This window comes from Prunus dulcis, chromosome 4 (genome assembly GCF_902201215.1).
Source record: "Prunus dulcis chromosome 4, ALMONDv2, whole genome shotgun sequence".
Lineage (NCBI taxonomy): Eukaryota > Viridiplantae > Streptophyta > Magnoliopsida > Rosales > Rosaceae > Prunus > Prunus dulcis.
Genome location: NC_047653.1, coordinates 13670781 through 13693557, shown reverse-complemented (window position 1 = coordinate 13693557; position 22777 = coordinate 13670781). Strand labels below are relative to the sequence as shown.

At 37.7% G+C, this 22777-nt stretch overlaps 4 protein-coding genes across 9 annotated transcripts; 2 read left to right on the top strand and 2 right to left on the bottom strand.

The window, feature by feature from the left end:
• The first annotated feature begins 3631 nt into the window (after nucleotides 1-3631).
• On the top strand, nucleotides 3632-7436 carry LOC117624985. Of its 5 annotated transcripts, XM_034356537.1 has the most exons (9): nucleotides 3636-3909; nucleotides 4142-4482; nucleotides 5780-5839; nucleotides 5954-6060; nucleotides 6148-6246; nucleotides 6316-6408; nucleotides 6513-6602; nucleotides 6722-6817; nucleotides 6927-7436. In XM_034356537.1, exons 2-9 carry the CDS (start codon nucleotides 4347-4349, stop codon nucleotides 7299-7301), a joined length of 1056 nt encoding a protein of 351 aa, XP_034212428.1. In that variant the 5' UTR covers nucleotides 3636-3909; nucleotides 4142-4346; the 3' UTR covers nucleotides 7302-7436. The 5 variants fall into 5 exon arrangements, 4 of the variants coding, with proteins under 4 accessions (XP_034212430.1, XP_034212429.1, XP_034212428.1 ...); XR_004585397.1 differs by having other exon boundaries at nucleotides 3632-4482; nucleotides 6709-6817; nucleotides 6927-7042; XM_034356539.1 differs by having other exon boundaries at nucleotides 3635-4482; nucleotides 6148-6240.
• A 908-nt stretch (nucleotides 7437-8344) lies between these two features.
• Nucleotides 8345-13385, top strand: LOC117626662 (OVARIAN TUMOR DOMAIN-containing deubiquitinating enzyme 2-like). 2 transcript variants are annotated; one of them, XM_034358453.1, is made up of 9 exons: nucleotides 8345-8501; nucleotides 9401-9484; nucleotides 9591-9636; nucleotides 9775-9883; nucleotides 10227-10318; nucleotides 10414-10476; nucleotides 11055-11170; nucleotides 12919-12994; nucleotides 13099-13385. In XM_034358453.1, exons 2-9 carry the CDS (start codon nucleotides 9420-9422, stop codon nucleotides 13153-13155), a joined length of 624 nt encoding a protein of 207 aa, XP_034214344.1. In that variant the 5' UTR covers nucleotides 8345-8501; nucleotides 9401-9419; the 3' UTR covers nucleotides 13156-13385. The 2 variants fall into 2 exon arrangements, with proteins under 2 accessions (XP_034214344.1, XP_034214345.1); XM_034358454.1 differs by lacking the exon at nucleotides 8345-8501 and adding an exon at nucleotides 8542-8717.
• Nucleotides 13386-13915: 530 nt separating this feature from the next.
• Nucleotides 13916-15690, bottom strand: LOC117625057 (transcription factor GTE12-like). The gene has a single exon (XM_034356626.1). It carries the CDS (start codon nucleotides 15250-15252, stop codon nucleotides 14041-14043), a length of 1212 nt encoding a protein of 403 aa, XP_034212517.1. The 5' UTR covers nucleotides 15253-15690; the 3' UTR covers nucleotides 13916-14040.
• Nucleotides 15691-16383: 693 nt separating this feature from the next.
• On the bottom strand, nucleotides 16384-20847 carry LOC117624757 (coiled-coil domain-containing protein 39-like). The gene is made up of 3 exons (XM_034356192.1): nucleotides 20264-20847; nucleotides 19281-19403; nucleotides 16384-18368 (listed from the first exon to the last, which is right to left on the bottom strand). The coding sequence occupies exons 1-3, from the start codon at nucleotides 20657-20659 to the stop codon at nucleotides 16827-16829; spliced, it is 2061 nt and encodes a 686-aa protein (XP_034212083.1). The 5' UTR covers nucleotides 20660-20847; the 3' UTR covers nucleotides 16384-16826.
• Between the last annotated feature and the right edge of the window lie 1930 nt (nucleotides 20848-22777).

Genomic DNA, 22777 nt, shown 5'->3' with positions numbered 1-22777 from the left:
TTCATGTGTATAGTACTATTCATCAAGTCATGAATACATATCTATTCATGTGTGCAGTACATTTGCCAGTACAGTTATTATTCATGTGTACGGCACTTTTAACCAATATGATACTGTTACATCATCAAGGAACTCTAGGTCCTTATTTACATGTCAAGGATCAAGGATCTTCAAGTCCGATCTCTTGTTTACAAGTATAGTACCGGAGAGACTGTCAGCTCTCATATCAATATCATCATCAAGGATCTTCGTGTCCTGATGTAATTGTATGATGAGGATCAAGGAACTTCTGGTCCTGATCTGCATACTGTAAAAACTCATCATACAGCATAATTAATCCATAAAATAAATTACTGGTAAATAAATTACTGGTATGGACGATAAACCCGCACCATACTTTAAATAAATGTGAATGTGCGGTAAAATAAATTCGTAAATTAAATTGCTTGCTGTATGTACGTTAATCCCGCACCATACCTTAAATAAAATTAAATGTGCGGTAAAGTAAATTCATAAATTAAATTGCTTGTTGTATGGACGTTAATCCCGCACCATACCTTAAATAAAATTAAATGTGCGGTAAAGTAAATTCATAAATTAAATTGCTTGCAGTATGGACGTTAATCCCGCACCATACCTTAAATAAAATTAAGTGTGAGGTAAAGTAAATTCATAAATTAAATTGCTTGCAGTATGGACGTTAATCCCGCACCATACTTTAAATAAAATTAAATGTGAGGTAAAGTAAATTTGTGATAAAGTAAACGTGCTTGTATGGACACTAATTCTGCTCCATACATTTAAATAAAAGTAAAGGCGTGGACAATAAACCCGCACCACCCTTTTAAATAAATAATGTTGTATGGGTAATAAACCTACACCATACAGTAAATAAAATAATTGTGGGATGGGTAAAGTAAAGACAATTATTTGTGGGTTCATATCAACACCACAATGAAATAATATAATATTATTATACTGATATATTAGTGAAAGCTAGACATATTATGTTGGCTTTTCTTCTTTTCACCTGCAAATTTCACTAGCTTTGGATGTTAGTATGAGTATTAAATTGTGTGGAGAAATAATAAAATAATAGAAAAAGTAAGAGGCAGGGAGCTTATCCTTCCAGTTGGTTTGCTAGTATATCTCTCTAGCAGACCACAACTTCTCCACTACTTTTCTTCCTTACATCAACATAATGGTTAGTAGTATAGATAATAGTGCAGCACAAAAATTATACCTGAGAGCTTCTCGTGCTAATAACGTGTTGTAAAATGAACTGGAATATGTGCGAATATTGAGCTGCACGTAAAGTAGATGAGACATAGCATTTAACAAGGTTCGGCTATGACTACGTCCTCGGAGAGCAGCAGCAGTAACCTTTCATTCATAACATAATAGGGCTACAACTTTAGTATTTACAATATGTATGCTCACTGAATTTTCTCTCTAGGAGAATTTCTCTTTGCTCTCTTTCTCTTCACACACTCACCCTCTTTCTTCCTTCCCTTCATCTTCTCTCATTTCATCTTACATTACAAGCAAATATAATGCCTATTTATAGGCAAAGCAAATGGCTTGGTTTGGTGGGTGTGTGATTTGGTTTGGTAGGTGTGTGGTTTGGTTTGATGGGTGTGTGGTTTGATTTTGTGTTGAACTTGAATGTTAGAGCATGTGGGCTTCAACCATTCTTCTTTACAACAAAACCTTCTTCTTCTTTTTTTTTTTTTTTTTTTTTTTTTTTTTTTTTTTTTTTGGGTTCTAAGGGAGCCGAAGCTCAGTAACAAAACTGCATAAACAAACTTCTTTTTGTCTATTACAAGTCAGCCCCAAATCGAACAGGTTTGATTTTACAAATGAACAAGAAACCACTCGATATGTAAACGCATATCGATTATGAATGCAAAATAGGAAGCATGAGCAGCATGTCCCGCTTCTAAAGTACCCGATATTTTTGTCAGCGCTAATATCAAGTCTTTATCTATTTTGTTCCCTAGATCCACGCATGCTTCTGGAGATTTCACCTTGTTGTGTTTGTATATGTTCTGATGAGTTTGTCTTCTTCTCTGTTAGGCTTTCATATGATTTGTTCTCTTTGGCTTTCAGTTATGGCTAGGGTGGGGATGAACCGGTGGAACCGACCAAACCGGATTGGTTGGGGTGGTTTAGCTTGGTTATTTTTCTCTCTATTTTTATACAAGAGAACCCAGTCGGACCATTACTTTTCGTTTTTCATTTTACATGTGTCGCATGATGTAGAAAATGAGACACTAGAAATATAACTCACCATTAGGGTTGATTGTACCCACTCTGTATATAATATATATATATATATATATATCCCGTTTTGATAGAAGAATAAACATATCAGTTTAAACCCTAATTACTTTTGAGCAATAATCTCCAAAATAATAGCAATTTTCCAAAGTCTGGAGCAATGTTTTTTTTCATGAAAGTTGTGTTACCTAATTTATTGGTAGATGTGCTTGTTATATACAATTTGGGAAGTGTCATAAAAACAAAGTAGGTTTTATTGAAATTTCAATAAAAACTTTCTGATTGAATCATGGTTCCGAGCATATCCCTAGCATTACTCGTTTTTTTGTATTTCTAATGAATAATATGCATGGAAATATTGTCATCATCCATGATTTTTTTCATTGGTCAAGTCACGCGAAATTATAGAGTAATACGGTATTATCACATTAACTAATGATATTTTCACTCAAAATATGTGATGTGTCACCTTAGAAATGAAATAATTATTCTTTTTATAGCTGGACTAGAAAACAAAAATGCCCCAGCAACCCAACGCTTACCTCCAATGCCACCCCTATGTCTTCTTTTTTCTCTGCCGGCCATCAACAATCATTAGTCACAAGTAAGCCAAATCCCCATAACCCAATAAATTGTTACAACTAGGAAACTTCATCATCATTGTCAATGAATAAAAAAATTATCTAATCTTAATATCTGATGGAGCTTATTAGATTCATAACCGAGAACCAAAGATAATACCCAACACAATCAACCTTTTCAATATCAATTCCCTATTGGTCAATTTGTAGTTTGTCTATGATACACCCACCTCCCATTACAACCTTTTTCACATCTAATGACAATCTATAATTTAGAAGTCAACAAACCAGTGAGATCTTCATCAATAAGAACATATAGATGGATCTTGCGGTAGCCACCAAAAGGTTGAGAGGCAAACATGGCTATGATTTAGCAATGAGAGAGTAGGTGACTGGGTTGGGGTGGGCGATTGCTCGTCTCTTGTTTTTACTAATTTTTTTATTTTCTTAATTTTATTTTAAATAATAAAAATTAAATTCCAATTCTAACTGTGAAATAAAGTGTGAGTTGTTTAAAAGTATAACATATAACATAGCATATTTCGAGTAAAAGTGTTGTGATAGTGTACTATTCTACAATTTCTCCAACTCGCATGATGGAACAAACAATCTCGTAAACCACGCCCTTTTAAAGTTGTACCTGTCTGAAAGGGTACTTGGGTCTTTTCAAAGTATGAAAGCGTAACTTTAGAAAGAGAGAAGAATATTCAAAACTTGGTTCAAAACAACAAAAAGTAGCGAGCTCAGCTCTCATTATCCAGAGTCAGTGACTTCTGACTCAGCTGAGAGATGTGCCCATAAAAGATGAGCTGAGCAAAAGTAAAGAATTACGCTCATTACTCAGAGTCAGTTCTAAAGAAATGTTAACTGGAATTTGGAATCCAGTTTCTGGTTTCCAATCTGCTGGTGGAATCAGTATTTGCATTGCATGCAGCTGGGTGCTCTCCTCCAGAAGCTTCCTTCCTTCCAGCATATATACATAATAGCTCTAGAAAAGTAAATAACCCTTGTTAGCTGATGAGCCAATCTACCAAGTTCTGCAGAATTTGTAGGCGCTTCCTTTCTTTTCTTTTATTTCTTTTTTCTTTTGTTGTGAACTGAATAGAAACTTCACATATTAACTTTCCTTTTTATTCTTTGCTTCCATTTAATGTGTGGCTGTGAGTTTTCTGGCCAATAAATAATACTACATAGTAATGACTTACTATCGTAAAAAGAAGAAGAAAAAAACCAATTACTCTCATGTCAATGTCATCCCCTGCTTGTAATTTGTTACACAGAGGATTGCAACCAAGGCAGACATGGGATTTGGAAATCCTTTAAAACGGTAGCATGTTTGGGAGGTCTGAGCAACGAGGAAGTTTCCTTGAAGTTTTTGGAGAATTTAAAAAGAAGAAAAAAAAATAGCATTATGGTGTCACCACAACACCAATCTTCACCTCTTCTTATTCCGCGACTCTGTCTGTCCTCCGGAGAATTGGAACCATGTTGTGTCCTACTCCTCCTCAGCAGCAGCAACCTCAATCTCTGCAAGCCTTGGCACGCAGCCAGTCCTTGTGTCTTCGACAATCTCAGTCTCCCCGGACTTCACAACGCTGCCGCTCTTTAAACTACAATTCAGGTTTATTTATTTATTTATTTATTTTTTGTTTTGGTTCTCACCTATAAATTTCAATTTAAAGGTCCAAATTAGGTTCTCATACATTAGACTAGCCGCTCAAAATGTAGCAAGAATTGAATTATTTTTCCCTTTTTGTTATTTAGAGGTAGAGATTACTGTTTGGAGTTTGATCTCAACTGTTCAGTGCCCTGCCTTGAAAGTCTACTCTGCAGGCTGTTTTCGGTTCAGTGATCTCAACTGTTCCTTCCTACCAAGTTTGTGGATGTGATTAAGGTTGTTCATTGCAATTTTGAACGCCAAATGCAGCACAAGACTACGGGCTTGTGCTTATTGGCCTGAGAAAAAGCCCTTGCTTAGGAGATATCCTCTCTTTCTTGTTGGTTGAGCCTGATCTACGACCACTCTCTCCTTCGACGTTGGAGTCTGCTTCTTCTTCTTTTTCTTTTGTTGGCTGTCTATACCGCACCACCAGGAGATGCACTTGAGATAGGGAAGTTTGTGTAGTGGGTGGTGATTGGTGTGAGAACATAGTATAACTAGTGAACTTCTATATACAATAGGCTTACATCAAGGGTCGACCTTAAGCCCTTGTATTTTTTTCCTTGGCTATGGACGACTGTTATGTTATTCGTATATGACCTCGTGTTGGTTTATAACACCAAATTAGGGTTAATTGTTAAGCTTAGAAGCATAAAGGACCAGTTTAGAATCTAATATGTTATGTTATGCAAGAAAAAGTACTTGGTATATGGAGTAACTTAGCACAACTAGGAGTTGACAAGAAGACACAGCAAAGATTGATGACCGCATGATCCCTAAGAGTGATAATTTTTTGGTACTTCAAAGTTTGACTGTCCATAATGAAGGAGAGATTGAAGACCATGTTATCACAGAATTAAAGTGTCATGGACGTTAGTAGTGAACTAACTGCTCTTGAATTTTTGTATCACTGTAAGGCGAGCTTTGTTCTATGGTTCAGAATTTTGGGCCATCACAGCACGTTTCTAAAATAGTAAGTGTAGTTGAGATCTGGGGATGTTAAGATGGATATGTAGCGGCACTGGGAGGCACATGATAAGAAATGAGATAATCTTAAGTAAGTGGAAATAGTTTGCATAAAGACAGAGTTGAGCTGAGCTTAGCATTTGTACTTGCAAAAAGAGAATTTCTGAGTAACCGGCTAACTTTGGTGCAGAAGAATCACCTTAGCAAATTTGTATAATTGTTTGCAAAATTCGTCCACGTATTTTCAGATCACAGGACTTACTCCTGTCTCTCCCAACCCTGTATATTGTAGGAAACGATGCAGATTACAGTCCGGATTTCTCAAACGCCACAATTGAATTTATGATCAAAGGTGAGTTTCCTTGAAATCAAGATAAGCAGAAGTGTGGTTTTTATTTTCTCTCTCTCTTTTTATTGAGTTACTTTTATACATGATTATTATTCATTGTGTAGTTTGGTTGTGCAGGATTAAATAGTTTGAACATTAAGAAGAACCTCAGCAGGTTGCCTTTGCTCAGCAAAGGTTCGCATGATGACAACAGCAACCATTACAAGCAACAATACCAGACGACAGTAATGTTAAAACCTCATAATCATGATAAAATCATTTTTGTTTCATATTTTTATATGTACTTCATTGAACCATTTTTATAATTTCAGGGATCTGACGATTCCAACCCCACCGAGTCGCTTTTACCGAGCGTTAGTCCCCATGCTGACACTGACCAAGACGAGCAGGGTAATGTAACAAGGGTAGTGGTAAAGACTCATAACCTTAATTAAACCATTTTTTTCTCATACATTCTTGCAACTTGAACTTATTTTCAGTTTCAGGGCTCTGTAGATTCCGATCCGAGTGTGTCTCCATTACCTTGCATTAGTACCCAAGCTGATACTGACTATGATGGGCTAGACAGTGCGGTAAGGATAATGGTCAAAGGCCATAACAATAACAAAACCGAACTTTTAACTTTGACATTATGTTGCAACACTTTTATAGTTCCAGTTGAAACTTATTTGCTCAGGGATCTGATGACAACCTCAGTGACTCGCTTTTACCAAGCAGTATTCCTCGCATTAGCACCGACTATGACGAACCGGGCAATCCGGCAGTGGTAAAAACTCATGACCATAATCAACTCCCTCTTTTCACTATTTCTTGTGCGATAAGCAGTTTTATTATTTTAATTTAACTTAGAAATAGTTATAAGGCTCTTACAGTTCATAATGGCAGGGCCCTTCTGGTTCAAATCCTAGTGAGTCTGCAACAATTAACATTGGTTTGCAGGATGAACACAATGATTTTGGCCAGCCACATCACAGGACAAGGGTGATGCTCAAAACTTATATTAAACTATAGCATTTTGTTAATATCTCTTGTGAGGTTTATTTGGCACCCATTTTAATTTCAAACTGAAGTGATTATAACTTCTATGTAGGTAACTGCCTTAGAGTTGACCTTTATGCTCGTTGGTTTCAACCTAGAAATATTGTCAGCCGGTTTCGATCAGGTTTCCTCCACAAGTAAGCCTCGTTATGCACTGATCAGTTTGCTGTTGGCCGTTGCGGCTGTGTTTACTTGCATCTGGGAGCTCATTTATAATGGTATAAAGGAGAGAGATGCATCTCCGAATAGCACGGTTTTTGGTACGTTGCCTGACTTTTTCGGATTGGGACTTGCCGTGATTCAATGTGTTTGCTCGGCAGTGCAGTATTATTTCCTCCATCATCATCATAGTAATCCAATGAAACTGTCCCCTGTGCCTCTCTTTTTCTTCACCTGTTTGGTGGTTTTGAAATTAAAAGGAAACTAGGGCCACACTGTATATATATTCAGACGCTAAAGCTTATGACAGTAGGCAATATGTTTCCTGAGTTCTGTATACGTATCGATTACGAATGCAAAATAGGAAGCATGAGAAGTATTTATCTACTTTGTTCCCTGGATCCATGCATACTTCTGGAAATTTCACTTTATTGTGTTTGTGTATGTTCTGATGAGTTTGTCTTTCTCTGTTAGGCTTTATTGTGTTTGGCTTTTAGTCATCCAAAAGAGGTAAATAAATAAATAAATTTTTTTTTATCTTGCGAATTTAATTCATATTTTTTATTTGGCCAATTTCATGGTTACAGATTAATAAATATTTTTGTCCAATTTCTGTTAAAAGTTAATAAATATTTTTTAAACCAATTAAAAAATTAGCTATACAAGACAAAATTTGAAAAACACGAGCTAAATTGCCAAAGAGGTAAAACATAGGACCAATTTCACATTGGGAGGAAGGGGATCTGCTGTCTCTATATAATTTGTTGACATGTGGCCACCCACTTAACCCCAATATTAACTCTGTTAACTTTACTTTCAATAAAATAAAATTAAAAGAAATTAAACCCTAAACAAAACAAACAGCAGTCACAAAGTTCCCCACCCAATACCCAACCTTGACAGCCCCAAACCTCACTGGTTCCAGCCCCCTCACCTAAGCCACACACAACCTCCACCCTGCTGCCCACTTCTCCTCCACTACCACCTCCTCCTCTTCTTCCCGATCTCCGTTCAAATTTGGGTTTCTCAATTGAGAGTACTGGTATATGGTGATTTTGTGACTGAGGGAGGAGGTCAGGGAAGGGGAGGAAGGGGGGAAGTGGCATGAACGTCATGAGGGGTGGTGGCTACTGCTGCTATAGTGTTGGTTTTTTATTTCTAAATTTTATTAAGTTAACGGTGTTAATTCAGGGTTAAGTGAGTGGACATGTGTCAAACAATTAGACAGGAGACATAAGGGTATTGGGGACAGCAGATCCGCTCCCGTTAAGTTAAGGCTCAGTGGGACCTGGGCATCAGGTTCTAACTTGTAATCCCACTCTCCCGATAAAAAGAAGGGAAAAGAAAAAAAGAAGACGACATCAAAATACAGAGCCCATAGCCAAAACCAGGCAGGCGACCACCACCTCATCGTCAAAAGTATTAGCTCAACTACCGTTACCTTATTGACCAAAAAGGAAGAAACAGAGTGAGTTCTTTTTCTTATCTGTTTTCCTCTTCTCTTCCAAATTGTATCATGTCTATTTGAATATGCTGCTCTTGGTACAAATACTATTACTGGATCTGGAAATTTCATTGCCACATTATTTATTTGTCATCTTTTTTCAATTTATGCTTTTGGGTGGTTTCAAATCCAGCTCTGGGTTTGTTTTATAGCTTTGGTATTGGGTTTCTGAGTCTGAAGGTTGGTTTCCTTTGTGGAATTATTTGAGGATTTATTTCGATAATATGTTTTGTTTATGGGTGCACATAACTGGGTGGTTTTCTGGGTAGGCTTTTGACATATTAGGTTCATTTATTGGCACCTTAAAGAACTGATAAAGAGTATGGATTCTTTAAAGTTCGTTTTTTTCATTCATTTCAGATTCATTCCTAATACAAATTTGTAAAATTTCATTTCTGTACACTATATTTGTTCCTTTTCTTTAATGTTTTCAATCATGCCCTGCTGCTACCAGTAATTGAATCTGGTAATGGTTGGTACTTGGTTGTCTGCTGCTGAGTATGTGATACTGGGTTTTGTTCGAGTCCTCAGCCTTCTTTTTTTTTTTTATCGTCTCATACTTCTGTAACTTTAGGATTCAGTCTTAAGGAAGTTTTTATGTGTAATTCTTTTCTTTTTATGTAGCTGTTTACTTTTGATTGGACTCCTATTTTTTTTGTATCTTAATAATCTTTGTTCTCCTTTCCTTTGTAATTACAAATGGTTCCTTCTTCACACAAACCACTTCTATGGAGTTCAATGCTTTTTGGGTCCTTTAATTGTATTAAATATTCATGTGTTTCCTTATGTCAGCTCTTTGGCTTGTGCTTGTCTATTATAAAACCATCATCGTTTGAAATATTCAAATTGTTAAAATGTTTCAGGTATATAAATATTTAAAATATGGAAGGTATTGTAGTAAGAAGGGTTATTCCCTCAGACAATAGTTGCCTCTTCAATGCGGTTGGGTAAGCTCCAATACAACCTTCTATTCTATCCATTGTCTTTTGCAATGAACTAAGCTGCGTCATATAAGGTCAATTTTTCTATTCAATAGTCACCCTTCATTTGTAGGTATGTTATGGACCATGACAAGAAAAAAGCTCCTGAGTTGAGACAGGTATAGAACATTCAGGGATTAAAAGTTCACAACAATAGATGAACCATGAGTTTTTGTGGTTATGTAGCTCCATGTTTGTATTAAGCATGCATAAGTGCGATACATCCTGATCATTTTGTGGTCATCCATGATGTGAAGGTTATAGCAGCAACAGTAGCAAGTGATCCAACTAAGTATTCTGAAGCATTTCTCGGTAAACCAAATGAAGAGTATTGTGCTTGGATTCTTGACTCTGAGAAGTGGGGAGGTCTGTTAAAAATAAATAAACTTTCCTTTTCCCACATATATGATAATTGATTACCAAACAAAATGCAAAATGAAAAGCTTTTCCTGTGAAAGTTTTGGTTATTTCTGATAGCCAACTAAGTATCTAAACCTGAATTGTACAACACTGGCTTATGTCTTCTTCTACAGTATTGAACATTGTTGATATAATTGACAAAGGTTTTGTGCCTTGACGGTTCAAGCCACTTGTCTATAAGATTAACTTCAAATGTTTTTCTTCTATTGTTGACTTCTCTGTCCCAATCCAGCACTGGGATACCATCAGATTTCGCTTGCTGAATGTTAATTTGAAATCTGTTGTACAGGTGCCATAGAGCTTTCAATTTTAGCAGATTATTATGGGCGTGAAATTGCAGCATATGATATTCAAACTACACGTTGTGATTTGTATGGTCAGGTTAGCATTAGTAGTGAGTTCTCGTGTATATTAATCTTGTCAGCTTTCCATTTCTGAATGTTTATGCTCATTTTTGTATTGGGTACTGTTGACAGGAGAAGAAGTATTCCGAAAGGGCTCTGCTGATCTATGACGGGCTTCATTATGATGCTTTAGCTGTATGTGGTTCTGATGATTTATGTTAATTTTCTGTTTCTTAGTTTTACTGGTTATCAATGTGGACGGATAATTAAGAAGTTGCTTCACTATGGCCTCAAGTAGGGCCAATTTTTTGGACATATGTGGTTTCCTTATTTTACCAAAATGCCCTTAAATAAATCCAAATTTTCAACATCCAACCAAGTTCCCCTATGTGTTTTGAGTTGTTAACATGTAAGCACATAGGACTCAAATAACCTGAGAGCCACACCTCTGTATCTCCCTAACGAATGTAATGTTAATCTCCTTCACAACAACATGTACTGCTCAATGGCTATTGAATCTTCCCTTTTTCCCACGTTCTCTTTACCTATGTGCTGAGAGACTTTGCCTCGTAGGTCTTGGCTCTTGCTCTTTTCGAGTTGTACCTTTTCCTGATTTATAATTGATGTGAAATAATTTTCCAATATATGTTAAAACGAAGATAGTTACTGATTTTAAAGCTATTTTATTTGTAGACATTTGCTCTCCACTGTTTGTGATTGAGACTTAATTTTTCCAGTTAATGGTCATTGGTTTCTGCATTGTATTGTATCAGATGTCACCCTTTGAGGGAGCTCCAGAGGAGTTTGATCAGACTATATTTGCAGTTAAGGACAGTACCATTGGGCCGGTTGAGGGGCTTGCTCTTAATCTTGTGAAGGAGCAACAAAGGTAGTGCTTATGGTTTATAATATGTGAAAACATGAAATGTGCCTTGGGCTTTTATTCTGGAATTAGCACGTTGAGGGGTCGTTTGGTACGGCGGACTGTCATGGACTGGACTAAATTCTAGGACTGTCTTGGATTAGTTCGGATTGGCCTAAGCTGGATTAAGTACTGAGCTACGTTTGGTGCTGCGTCGGACTAAAGAGCTGGATTGTAAAAATAGTGAAGACCTATGTTTGGTGTTATGTCGGACTAAAAAATAATTATGTTATTAATTTATCTCTTTTTCTGTTTTCAGTTTTTTTTTCCAGCCTTTTCTTCTTCTTCTTCTCTCTCTCTCTCTCTCTTCTTTTTGTTATTTTCTTCTTCTTTTTACCTTCCTATTTCATTCAAAAATATATTTTTTTTCTACTTACCTGTCTTTTTCCATTATGACCACCCCAAAAAAAACAAAAAAAAACCTCTCTTTTTCCAACAAAAAAGCTCCCAAACCATTCAAAAACACTTTTTCTTTCTTTATCTCTCGAAACCACCATACTTCTCCAGATCCAGACTAACCCAAAACCTTCATCTCCTTGCTGCAGAAAAAATAAGAAAGCTTGCTTCCTTGGCCTCCCTAGTTCAATTGGCCTGTGGGCTAGCTAGATCTGCTTCCGCATCCCCTTCTATTGTTGGAGGTCTTTATTGGCAGAGGCTTCCTAGATGACAGAGCCAACTCATTGATTTGAGCTCTTTCTCTGTCTCTTGAATTCCACCAGGAAAACTTTTCCTCCTTCCCTTTCAATTTGGCCAATGGTTCAATCATATTATTGGATATTGAACTTTTTGGTTTTGTTGGTTTCCTGAGTTTATGTCTATATATCAATCTGCCTTTTGACTAGCCCAAGCCAACTTGGAACGGCAACTATAGCTAATTGATACTCATCAACAAGTTTCGATTGGAACTGTGGTGGTGAGGTTTTAAATTTGATTCAAGCAGTTCGGACTCGCGTGTTCAAAATAGCGCTCTCGCTATTTTGCGAACCACATTTCGGCATCGCTATGTTAGACAAGCGAGTCCGGAGTTTTTAACACTGTTGGACTATACAATCCCATTTAACTTAATCCCTTTCTTTACCAAACATGGGTTTTAAGTATTATATAGCACAGTCCAGTCCAGTGAGGCATAGTGAGGCATACCAAACATAGCGAGATGATAAAAGATACAGAGCATGTGATTTGGGGGATTATTTCTGATACTTCCACTGTACACATGTAGCTCAATGTGCAGAAGTATTCTAGTTCACTTTACATCAACCAACCTAGTTTACAAACCTATACAAGTTGAAGAGACAATAGTTTTTAACTTCTAGTACACAGTCTTGAAAAAAATTTCCTGATCTCTATGTACTGAGGGCATCTTAGTTGTTGAACCTAAATAGTACTACAGTGCATGCTTATAAAGTCTGGTTTATGAACATTTCAAAATAATAATCAATAAAATTGTTCTCGACTTAAGATGATTGAGAACTATAGGGCATGTCAGATGTGTTTAGCCTGCATGTAAAGTTTTCAATCCATGCCTATCCGATAGAAAAAAGGGATAAAAAGATTAATTTTCTGTGAATTTTTTTCCGGTGTTTTGCTGACTAAAGTTATCAAAATGCTTGAGGTCATGCGTGTTTCGTCGCTGTTAGTTCCGTTTTGTGCTCCTACTACTCTTATAGCTTAGGTATACCATGATTATGCCTTAATACTATGATGCTGCTTCTCAGTAAAAGGAGATACACTGACACTGCCAATTTCACTTTGCGCTGTGGGGTGTGCCAACTTGGACTAGTCGGCCAGAAGGTTATTTCTTAACTTACCTCTTTTGATTTTCTAAATGTTTGTGGTTGTGCGCATGAGATTTCCTTTATTCTTAGTATACTGAATAAATTTTGATGAATATTCAGGAGGCTGTGGAGCATGCACGAGCGACAGGGCATGTCAACTTTCAAGAATACAGATAACAGAAACATAGTCCCAATTTCATTGCAGTGTAACTCCTTTGTATTCACTTATTGTTTCAATGTCTGTCAAATAAGTATAACGTTGGATGTTGCGATTTATGTAGTCTGGGAAATGTTGTACCGTACCAACAAAAAGAACAAACATAGGAAACATACTGTTGTAGCAGGTTTTACCATCATTTTATGGGTCTTATGTTCTGGTGAATCGATTGAATACCCTTTACCTTGTTTGTTATTGCCCTCAAACTTATATGATTCTTCTTCGTTCTCCCAAGAAAATCCATTAGCTCGAACAAATTTATACCTCAACTTTGAGATGGTTCCTGTCAGCTGGTTGTTTGAAATCGACAAATTGGGAAACATTTTAAGACCAGTAATGGCTGAAGAGCTGAACTCACCAACCAGGCCAGCATCATTTACAGTGATTGATGTCAAACGGCCATTACTACAAGCTATCCTAAACCAATTCAGGGGGAATACATCGAAGACAAGAACTTTCCAAGAAGGGTCTGCATTACGCCTTGTCTGTATAATGTATAATGTATATGGCCAAAATTTACCTGGAAAGTAATAGTGTACGCATACACACAATGGAAAGTAATAGTTTCCACTTTAGAGCCAGTATGCTGTTTTAACACAGGAACCAACTTCCTCAAATAGAGAGAAAATATAAAGCCATAAATAAATTCTAATTAGAGAACAAACAGAAATAGAAACTTCAATAATATCATTCAACTTGGAAAAAATTTGTTAATTCAGAATCACACCCTCAATTTCTTTATTCTTAGAAATTAAAGAATTGCTAATCAATCAATTACAAAGTGGAAACTGTAACCTATACATCATATCATATACAACAAATAACAGAGCCAAGGTGGCCAGTTTCTATACTTCAAGAGTAGATCTCACCTTCCTCCCACCAGATCTCTCCTTCTCCCAATCTCCATTCAAAAAGGCCTCCTCATCCTGACCTTGCAACTCATCATCTTCCCTGAGGAATACACCCAATTTCTTAAGCGGCAATCCAAGGCGGACCTGTAGAAAAGGATCTTCACTGCCACAGCCACACAGCATCTCAAGTTGTTTGAGATCCTGTAAAGGGTCCTCAAATTGCACTGACTTCTTCATGTTCGAAATGGCACGACAAGCCAACTCCCTTTGCTTCATCCGCTGCATCGATTTTCTCCTTGGTGGAGAATCAGGTAGACCCTTAAGTATCTTGTTTGCTTTCAATATTGTACCTGAAAATCGTAGCTTTAGTGCAAGAATTCGGACAGCCTTACATTTTGAAAGATTCTCTGAGGCCTGATCCATGGCATTATCAACAAGGGTGGCCAACTCATCGTGTTTGGTTGAATCAACCGACTGAGAATCAGAAACACCAAGCCCTTGACTTTGAAGAACGCTAGAAGGAGAAGAGGTATTGCCCTGTTTCAGTTTGGGTAACACTGCCAAACCCTTGACTTTGGGCAGAGGAGAAGGACAAACAGACTTGGGGTTTTTCTCCAGGGCTTCCTTCCACTTGCTCTCAAAAACACCACTGAGATGCTTGGCTGCTGCACGCTCAATCCTCCCAGGCGGATAATATCTTAAAGCATTTGACAAGGTAAGCCTCACATCAGCAGCAAACCCATCAGGACTGGAGTAGACACCCCTCTCCAATTTGGATTTCACAGTACCGAAATCCATCGGCCTCCAGATGTCGTGGAAATAAACCGGATCAACCACAGGCTTCTCAAAGTACCTACTCACATGGCGGAGGTTCATCAGACACCCCAAAATTTCAGAACAATCAAACTCAAAACCTAGTTTTTGCCTCTTGATCTTCTGAGTCTGACAGAGACCATCAAAACCTAACTCCTCCGATTTTCTATGCTTTCTAGGAGACGAAGCCAAAGGGATGGTCTGTATCTGTTTGGGCGACAAACCCTTGCGCAGAGGAAGAGAAGTAGTTGGTTTTTTCTCCCCGGCTAAATTCTGTTGGTTCTCAAAAACCCTAGAAACCCTCTTGATCTTCTGGGTCTGAAACGGAAACTCAAACGGAGCAACGCCATCCCCCAATTGTTTACGCTTTCGATTTCGAGTAGACAACGCCATTCTCGATTCTCGACTCCAAAACCCAAAATTCGCACAATTGTTGGACAGTGAGTGAGAGAAAGAACTCGCTCGCTACTTTTAAAACCCAGAAATCAAAAATCTTTGGAGAGAAGAAGAGAGAGAACTCGCTCCTTCTTGAACCCAGAAAACCACTCGATCGTTGCAGACAAACAGAGCGATAACTCGTTGCTTCGTAAACCACTCGACCCAAAACTCGCCTCGTTCGTTGCAGAGAACAGAGAGAATGGGAGAGAGAAAGAGAGTTTCGGAAACTAAAGAGTGCAGTTCAGTGTTCAGGATTAGGGTTTACAGAGAAAGAGAGAGACGATAAAAGGAGGGGAATGTAAGCGTTCTGGCGCTAACGGTCTTCTTTTTGATGTTCAAAATGAAGGTCGGTGCTGTGACTTGATTGGTACTGAAGCTTTGTGAAACTTGCATCAGTAATACGCGTGATAAAGTAAAAAAGCCACGCGTAAACATGGAATAAAAAATATATATTTTCTTTCCCATTCCCAAATGGACTTAATAGGTACAATTAGAAACACAAAATTTGTTTTTTCCTGTCCGAACTTTCAATTTGTTTTTTCCTTCTCAACTTTGAGCTTGTGTCAATATCCCTCAAACATTCAGCTTTGTTACAATTTTCCGCTAGTTTCCATCATGCACAACGCACATGACTGATTTTTGGGCCGTATACTTCAATTGATGTCTTAACAAAGCATTGACTCCAATATTCTCAACCAACAAACCTTCATTCTCGATTAAACACACAAGTCATGAAATTGGGTGAGAGACACGAGTCATACATGGTGAAGGTGTGTTAAAACAAGTTTGAACTAAAGGGGACAAAAAGGACCCTCAATTTGATGGATTAATGGACATAACTAACAGGAGGGGGATCGACACAAATTGAAAGTTTTAGGAGTTTTAGAACCAAATTGGAAGTTCAAAGAGCAAAGTGGAACATGACCTATAACTCGGGCATTGCTCAACCTTTTCAACCAACTTAGCTATACTCTAATGGCAAGCAGTCAAAAGTATTTGTTTAGTACGTTAGTAGCACTTTTAACCAGTATGGGTTGTCCGTCTTAGTTCCTATTTCCCAAATCACATTGGACCAGAGAGTTTCCATTTCCTAAAAGAAACTAAATCGAACATTTCTCATAACAAAATACATATTACAGATAAGGAAATGTTTTCGTTTGTCTCCCATTTTCCTTAAATGGTGTCCTCTAGACTAAAAATGATACAAATAATATGACTTGATTTCTGGATCACTTGCAAAGACCCCCAAAACAAGCAGAACCAACAGCCCCTCATATGACACAAGATAACCTAGCCTGGTTGTTCATCCAGATTATCATGGAACTGTAAGCATAGCATAATTATGGGTGTAAATTGGGAAACAAGATGTGAGTCCATTACCATCTGCATTATTCAGACTCTTCATCCCCACCGCATGCGAGCAGTTTCAAGTAGCAGAAAGTTGGTACCTTGCACGGTGAGAAATGGAACTACTTATTTTTGTCCGGGTTTGTGAGTATTTTGGATGAGCAAGCTCTGCCTTGCTACTTCTAGATCTTCTGCTTAAGCACATGACGCAATTGAACTTTTTGACTGTCCAACCTTGCCTCCAAAAGCTTTGCCTTCAAACTATGCTTCTGCGCCCCAAGAGGAATGCACCCTTTCATTCCTCGAACGTGATTCCCTGACTCGGGAGAACTCCACTGCCCCACCAAATCAGAGGGGCTAAGCCCACCTTTACCTGAACCCCGATCCGGAGATACGATACCCCCAGTAGATATCCTTCCATTCGAAAGCCTGCCATTTATTCCCTCTAAAGAGATTATCTTGTAGTTGTCCCCGTTATTTTGGCCGGATCGCCAAAGCCTTGCTATTGATGATACCTTCTTAATCTGCTTTGTTGGTACCGAGCAAACCTCACTGATTTCAGTGATTGGTGTTTCCTCACCTTCATTGTCTTCCCATTCTGTTCCACTCTCTGAGACATTACTCTCTCGGCGATTCTTATTGACAGATGGGGCACTCCCGTCTGGTGAGTAGCTTGAGCCCTGATCCTCAAGATGGCTCACAGTTTCCCATCCACTCTCATCTTCTTCAATATCACCATTATGACCAACATATGCAATTGGATGTCTTTGGATCCGGTCCTTGTTGATTCCATTGACTTCGGGACTCACAGTACGAATTTTGGAAGCATGGCTAGCAGGACTGTAGGCAACACATTGCTCAATCTCCCTCTCATTAGGCTCACCAAAATTAACCTCTTCGAACACGGAAAAGATATCATCAGGATTGGGGGGTTCATAAGAAACATCCTTGACGTCTTGAATATTCACGGTAGCAGCAGCCTGTCGAAGAAACTCTGCTTCTCTCATTTCCTTCACATCTGGGGTTGCACTTCTTGACCTCAGAAAATTCTCTAGATTTACCACAAGCTTGTTCATCAGAGAATACTTCTCCTCAACTGCCACCTTAGCATCAACCAGCTTCATTTGAACACGTTCTTCACGCCAGACCTCAGCCATCTGTAACATCTTCCTTTCCTCTTCCACTTCCTCTCTGAGTTTCATGGATTCTCTCTTCAATGCTTCAACTTCAGCCTTGTCTTCTCCAATTTCCTTAGCAAGCTCATCACATACTTCCTCAATTAATTCTCTCGCCTTTCTTTCTTTTTCGTAGTCCTGTATGTATCGCTTTGCTGATAACTTGGCATCAGCAAGCTCATTAACCAATTTGGAATTGAGAATTTCAGTTCTCTGACGATTTTTCCTTTCCCGGTTCAGTTCAGCCTTGATGTCATCAATAAATGCACGGACTTTCTCATGCTCTCTGCTCCTCCATGAAACCCTTTCCTCACTGACATTCCTTAAGAAGTGTTCGAGTTTCTTTTTTGAGGAACGCCGATCCATCTCAAGCTCCTGAATTCGAGCTCGAGCCTGCTCTAACTCAGCTTCAAGTACAGATGCCACTGATGCAGCACTTGCTTGTTGATCAAGAAGCTTCATTTGGCTGTAAATTTGTCGTACCTCATCTGATGTTTTCAAGCAGACAGGATCCCATTTTGTTTGCCCCTCCATGGCAGAGTTGGATAACTGAAATTAACGTTTGAGCTAAAAATTAGAGGCAAAAAAAACAAAAACAAAAACAGACCTTAAATTGCTCGAGGGGGGAAACAGATCTCAAATAAGAGATGTTGAGAAACCAATGGAAAAGAGGAAAAAAGTTAAAACATATAAACTGCTTGTTCTAAAATTTTAAGTAAATATATATGAGTTACTCTCTAATAAGATCGTTAAATAAGGACATGTTTCCCAGCCGGCTGAGGTGCACCTGAATGCATTTCAGTCATCCATATTTGATCTAATGGTTGAGAAAAAAGACATTAATAGAAAATAAATCACATATAACATTAAATTTTCATATTTCTCCCTTTTCTCTACAGTTGGAAAGTCCACCAAGCCTTGTTATGCTTCTCCCTCTCACAAAATTCCATATTTTCCCCCTTGTTTTCCATCAGACAATGTTGCTAATTAAAGACCTTATGTCTTTTGATTCAATTAAAAGAATATGGTATACATCTATTTACACCAAATTTCTTATACAAGTAAATCTTTTCTTCTTTATTTTCCATCCAAATATGAGCATTAATGTGTATTTGCTTCTATGTTTAAATACATATTCCCATATGAGTAACACTACTTCTATATTTTCCATAACATTCTATTCATATGGAATACAAGAAAGATGATTGGATTACCATCTTTAACTTTATTTTATTCCCAAAGGAGATGGTTCTTAATAAGTATATAGCATCAATACTAGGAAAGTAAGTTATCTACAGCAGGTTCTGCCAGGGAGCTTGACTTAAATGGAGCTAAGCATGTGTGACACGTGTACAAGACAATAAAGGGATCATATTGTACTGAAGTTCATAACATGTGATGCTCATTCAGAATTTACAGATCATTGACAATTCATTGTAAGTGATCAAGGAAGAATCATACCTTGGACAAGAATCCATTCCTTGAGGTAGAACTAGGGCTTTGTAAAAAATCATTTGCTTCAGAAGCATATGCTTTGCTGTTGCGATTACGGAGAAACGGTACGCTGATATGGCCGACGTCAGGCTGCATAGAAGACGACAACATTGAAACTCAAAATTTACAGTATACAACAGCATAAATACCAGCAAGTTGAGATTAAGGCATATTATGACATAGATGTGCTAAAACAGCACGCAAGGACTATCTCAGAACATATCAAAGAAAAGTGTAACGACCCGGAATTTTCATAATGCATCAAAGAAATGCATAAATGTCCAACCACTGTATCATCATATCTCACAGTTCCACGTTAATACATTCAGATTAACTTGAAGCAACGTCACGAATCTTATTTTAAAAAGCAGGTCTGAAAATATCTCAAAACCAATTAACTACCAAACTAAGATATTCTCAGCAGCACATTGATGGAAACTTACAAGCATTACCACCTCAACACAGATTTCATCCTAAACACTTAAGAACACAATCATCATCATGTTAAAAAGATCAAAGAGAACCATTTCATTCTAAAGCTTTAAAGAAAACACAATCTCTGTAAGATCAATCAACGCAGAGAAGGCTTTTTCTTTCTTTGTAAGATCAATCAAATCTTGAGTAACAATGCTTGGTTTCTTAAACCCCAAATTAAAAAATAAAAACCAAGAAATATATATCATGAAGAAAAAAAAAAATACAACAGTACCACAAATATCAGCACCAATAGTCTTTATCCAACTTAAAATTGCAAATTAAACAACACCAAATGCATTAACCATAATTTTTTTTTCAAAAGTAAAACACATAAATAAATAAACTTTTTGACAAAAAAAAAGGTCAAACTCCAATGAAATGAGATTTCATCAAGGTTTCAAAGAAGACCCATTTTACCAAAAACTTTCAGATCTTTGATGACCAAAGAAGATAACTTCCGAGACCAAACTCACCTGAAACCCTAGCTGACCACTCCGCCCTGGTACACCCGAAACATTTTCCGGCAACTGCAGCCGCCATAGCCCGGCGGCGAGCTTCCTGGCAGACATGGCGACCTCTCTTCCCTTCCTGCTCTTCCTCTTCCCCCCATCTTCTCTCTCCTCCTCAGGGGCATTTTGGTCTTTTCTTCTATCCCCGCGGTGGTCTTCGTGGCCTTCGTCGATCTTCCACTTGAGTAGAGGCGTCTCGGGTCGGCTCCGCTTTCCGGCCGGAAGGCCGGCCCGCTTCAACCGGGCCGAACCGGGAGCTCGGGTCTTTCTGCGAGCGCTGCTGGGCCTGGGTGGGTGAAGATCCGAGTCTGGTGGTGGGAATGTCGGCGAGGGGTGGCGGGGCTTGCTGGGAATTTTCATCTTCTTGAGTGAGATTCAGCCATTTAGAGAGAGAGAGAAAGCAAGAGAGAGAGAGAGACCGTGAGTGTTTGTGGTGTGTGTGTAGTGTGTGAAATGGGAAGGAGGAAGTACAGAGCTGATGAGCGTTACACAGAGAGAGAGAGAGAGAGAGAGAGAGTTTGATGGATTTTGTTTGCTGGAGAAAATGACGCACAGAGACACTGAGACAAAGACACACGCAGAGAGACAGGTATAGAAATACGGTGTAAAAGTAGACATACGAACGTGAAAATTTATGTATTGTATTTTCTTTCTTTTTTTCATACGGTCAACCACTTGGACTTCGAGTTTGGTGACATAGACAGCTACTATACGACATCGTTTTGGAAGAACACCTTGTAATTTGAAGTGTATTATTATTAGCGTAAAACTTTTTAATAACCAAAACGAGAATCCATAAATAAATTTCTTTTGGAAGTTAAAAATATTAACCTTTTTTTAAAACCATACTAGGTCAAATATTTGATTCCCTTCTATTGCGACGAGCAAAAATAACTAAAATAACATAGAGCGAAAAATAAAATCATATTAATTCGATAAATTAAATTGCTATCGCAAATTTTCTATCAAATAGGACATTTCTCCAAAGATAGGGAAAGTAGATGCTGAATTGATTTCATATACCATTTTTGTAGGTAAAGCATATGTCCATTATAAATGGCCTCCCATAAGATATTGTACTAGTTTAATTTTGTCAAGATAATTAAGTTTTGTGGATCTTTTGGTTCATTAAATGCTAATAAAACTGGACTCATTACGTGGAAAGCTTCCTCATTGAAAACTCACCATGAATGATTCAATGAAGTTCCCTCTGTCCTTGAATAAATATGGAGAGGGACAATAATATATTAAACTCACACACATTACATAGATGCTATAACTCGAATTCATGACCTTACTTGAGAGAGCAATTACTCCAAAACACTACACTAGTGAAGGGACGTCTTTCACTTGATTTAGTATTTCTAATCCACTATTATTGCATTTTTCTTTTTTCGTTCAAATTATAGAGAATATTTACAATAAAATAATGCACGTGCGCATCACAATAAAGTTATCAAACTCGTCACAAACATATACTTTTTTTTTGGTCAAACAAATAGATGTACCTAAACATTTATATATGCATTCCTCGTCATAAGGTAACAGTGAAACAGGTGGAAATACTATTTCCTTCTTTAGTTGTATATTTTAAGTAGAAAGTGAAAAATAATTGCAACCAGAAATACATCGTGAGATTACTTAATGTGCATGCAAAATCGGGTCATATCATTACCACTAACAAGAACACGTGGGGGGTGGCTTATGCAGTAATAGAAGTAGAAGGGGATACAATCAATCAATCAACACCAAAAAAAAAAAAAAAAAGTCTTTGAGATTTACCCTACGTGAATAAAGTCTTTTTCATAAAATTCCAAAATTCCAAAAACATAAAAACATAAAACGAATAATGATACCGTTCAAGTTCTAAACTCACACATGTTAATCAAATGTTATGACTCAAATTCATAATTTGTCATCCGAGAACCTTTACTATTGAGTATCATATCCGTTTGCATTTGATTCTCTAAATTTCAGCGCAGGTCCTGCGAACAATTATTATTTTGTATTTTGTATAGAATTTCACTTCCCATTGAAGATATAAAAAAAAAGGAGAAATTATTTCCAAATGCTAATAATACACGCGCTCGAAGTGAGCGTGGTGTTGCCGTTTCATTTTTGTGTCTGCTACTGCTATTTAATAAAGAAGGAAAAAAATGGTTTAGATTCTGTAGGTTCATGAGACAGCCACAGATCTACAATCTACTACTGCGTTGTTTTCTGTATTTTTATTGTCTGTTTTTTTTTTTTTTAAATTCTAGTTCCACAGCCAAAAAAAAGGCATCCGAGGGCGTCACCACGTGGATGCTACACCTGCATACACGTGGCAGCCATGGCCAAGTCTACATTGCATTTGAATCCTATGCAAATTTTTGCTAGGCGACGAATGCACCCACATGGGCATGGAAGGAGGGTTTTAACTCGGTTTGTGAGCCAACCCACATAAACTAAGCTTAGCATGGTCATGGACTCGTGGTG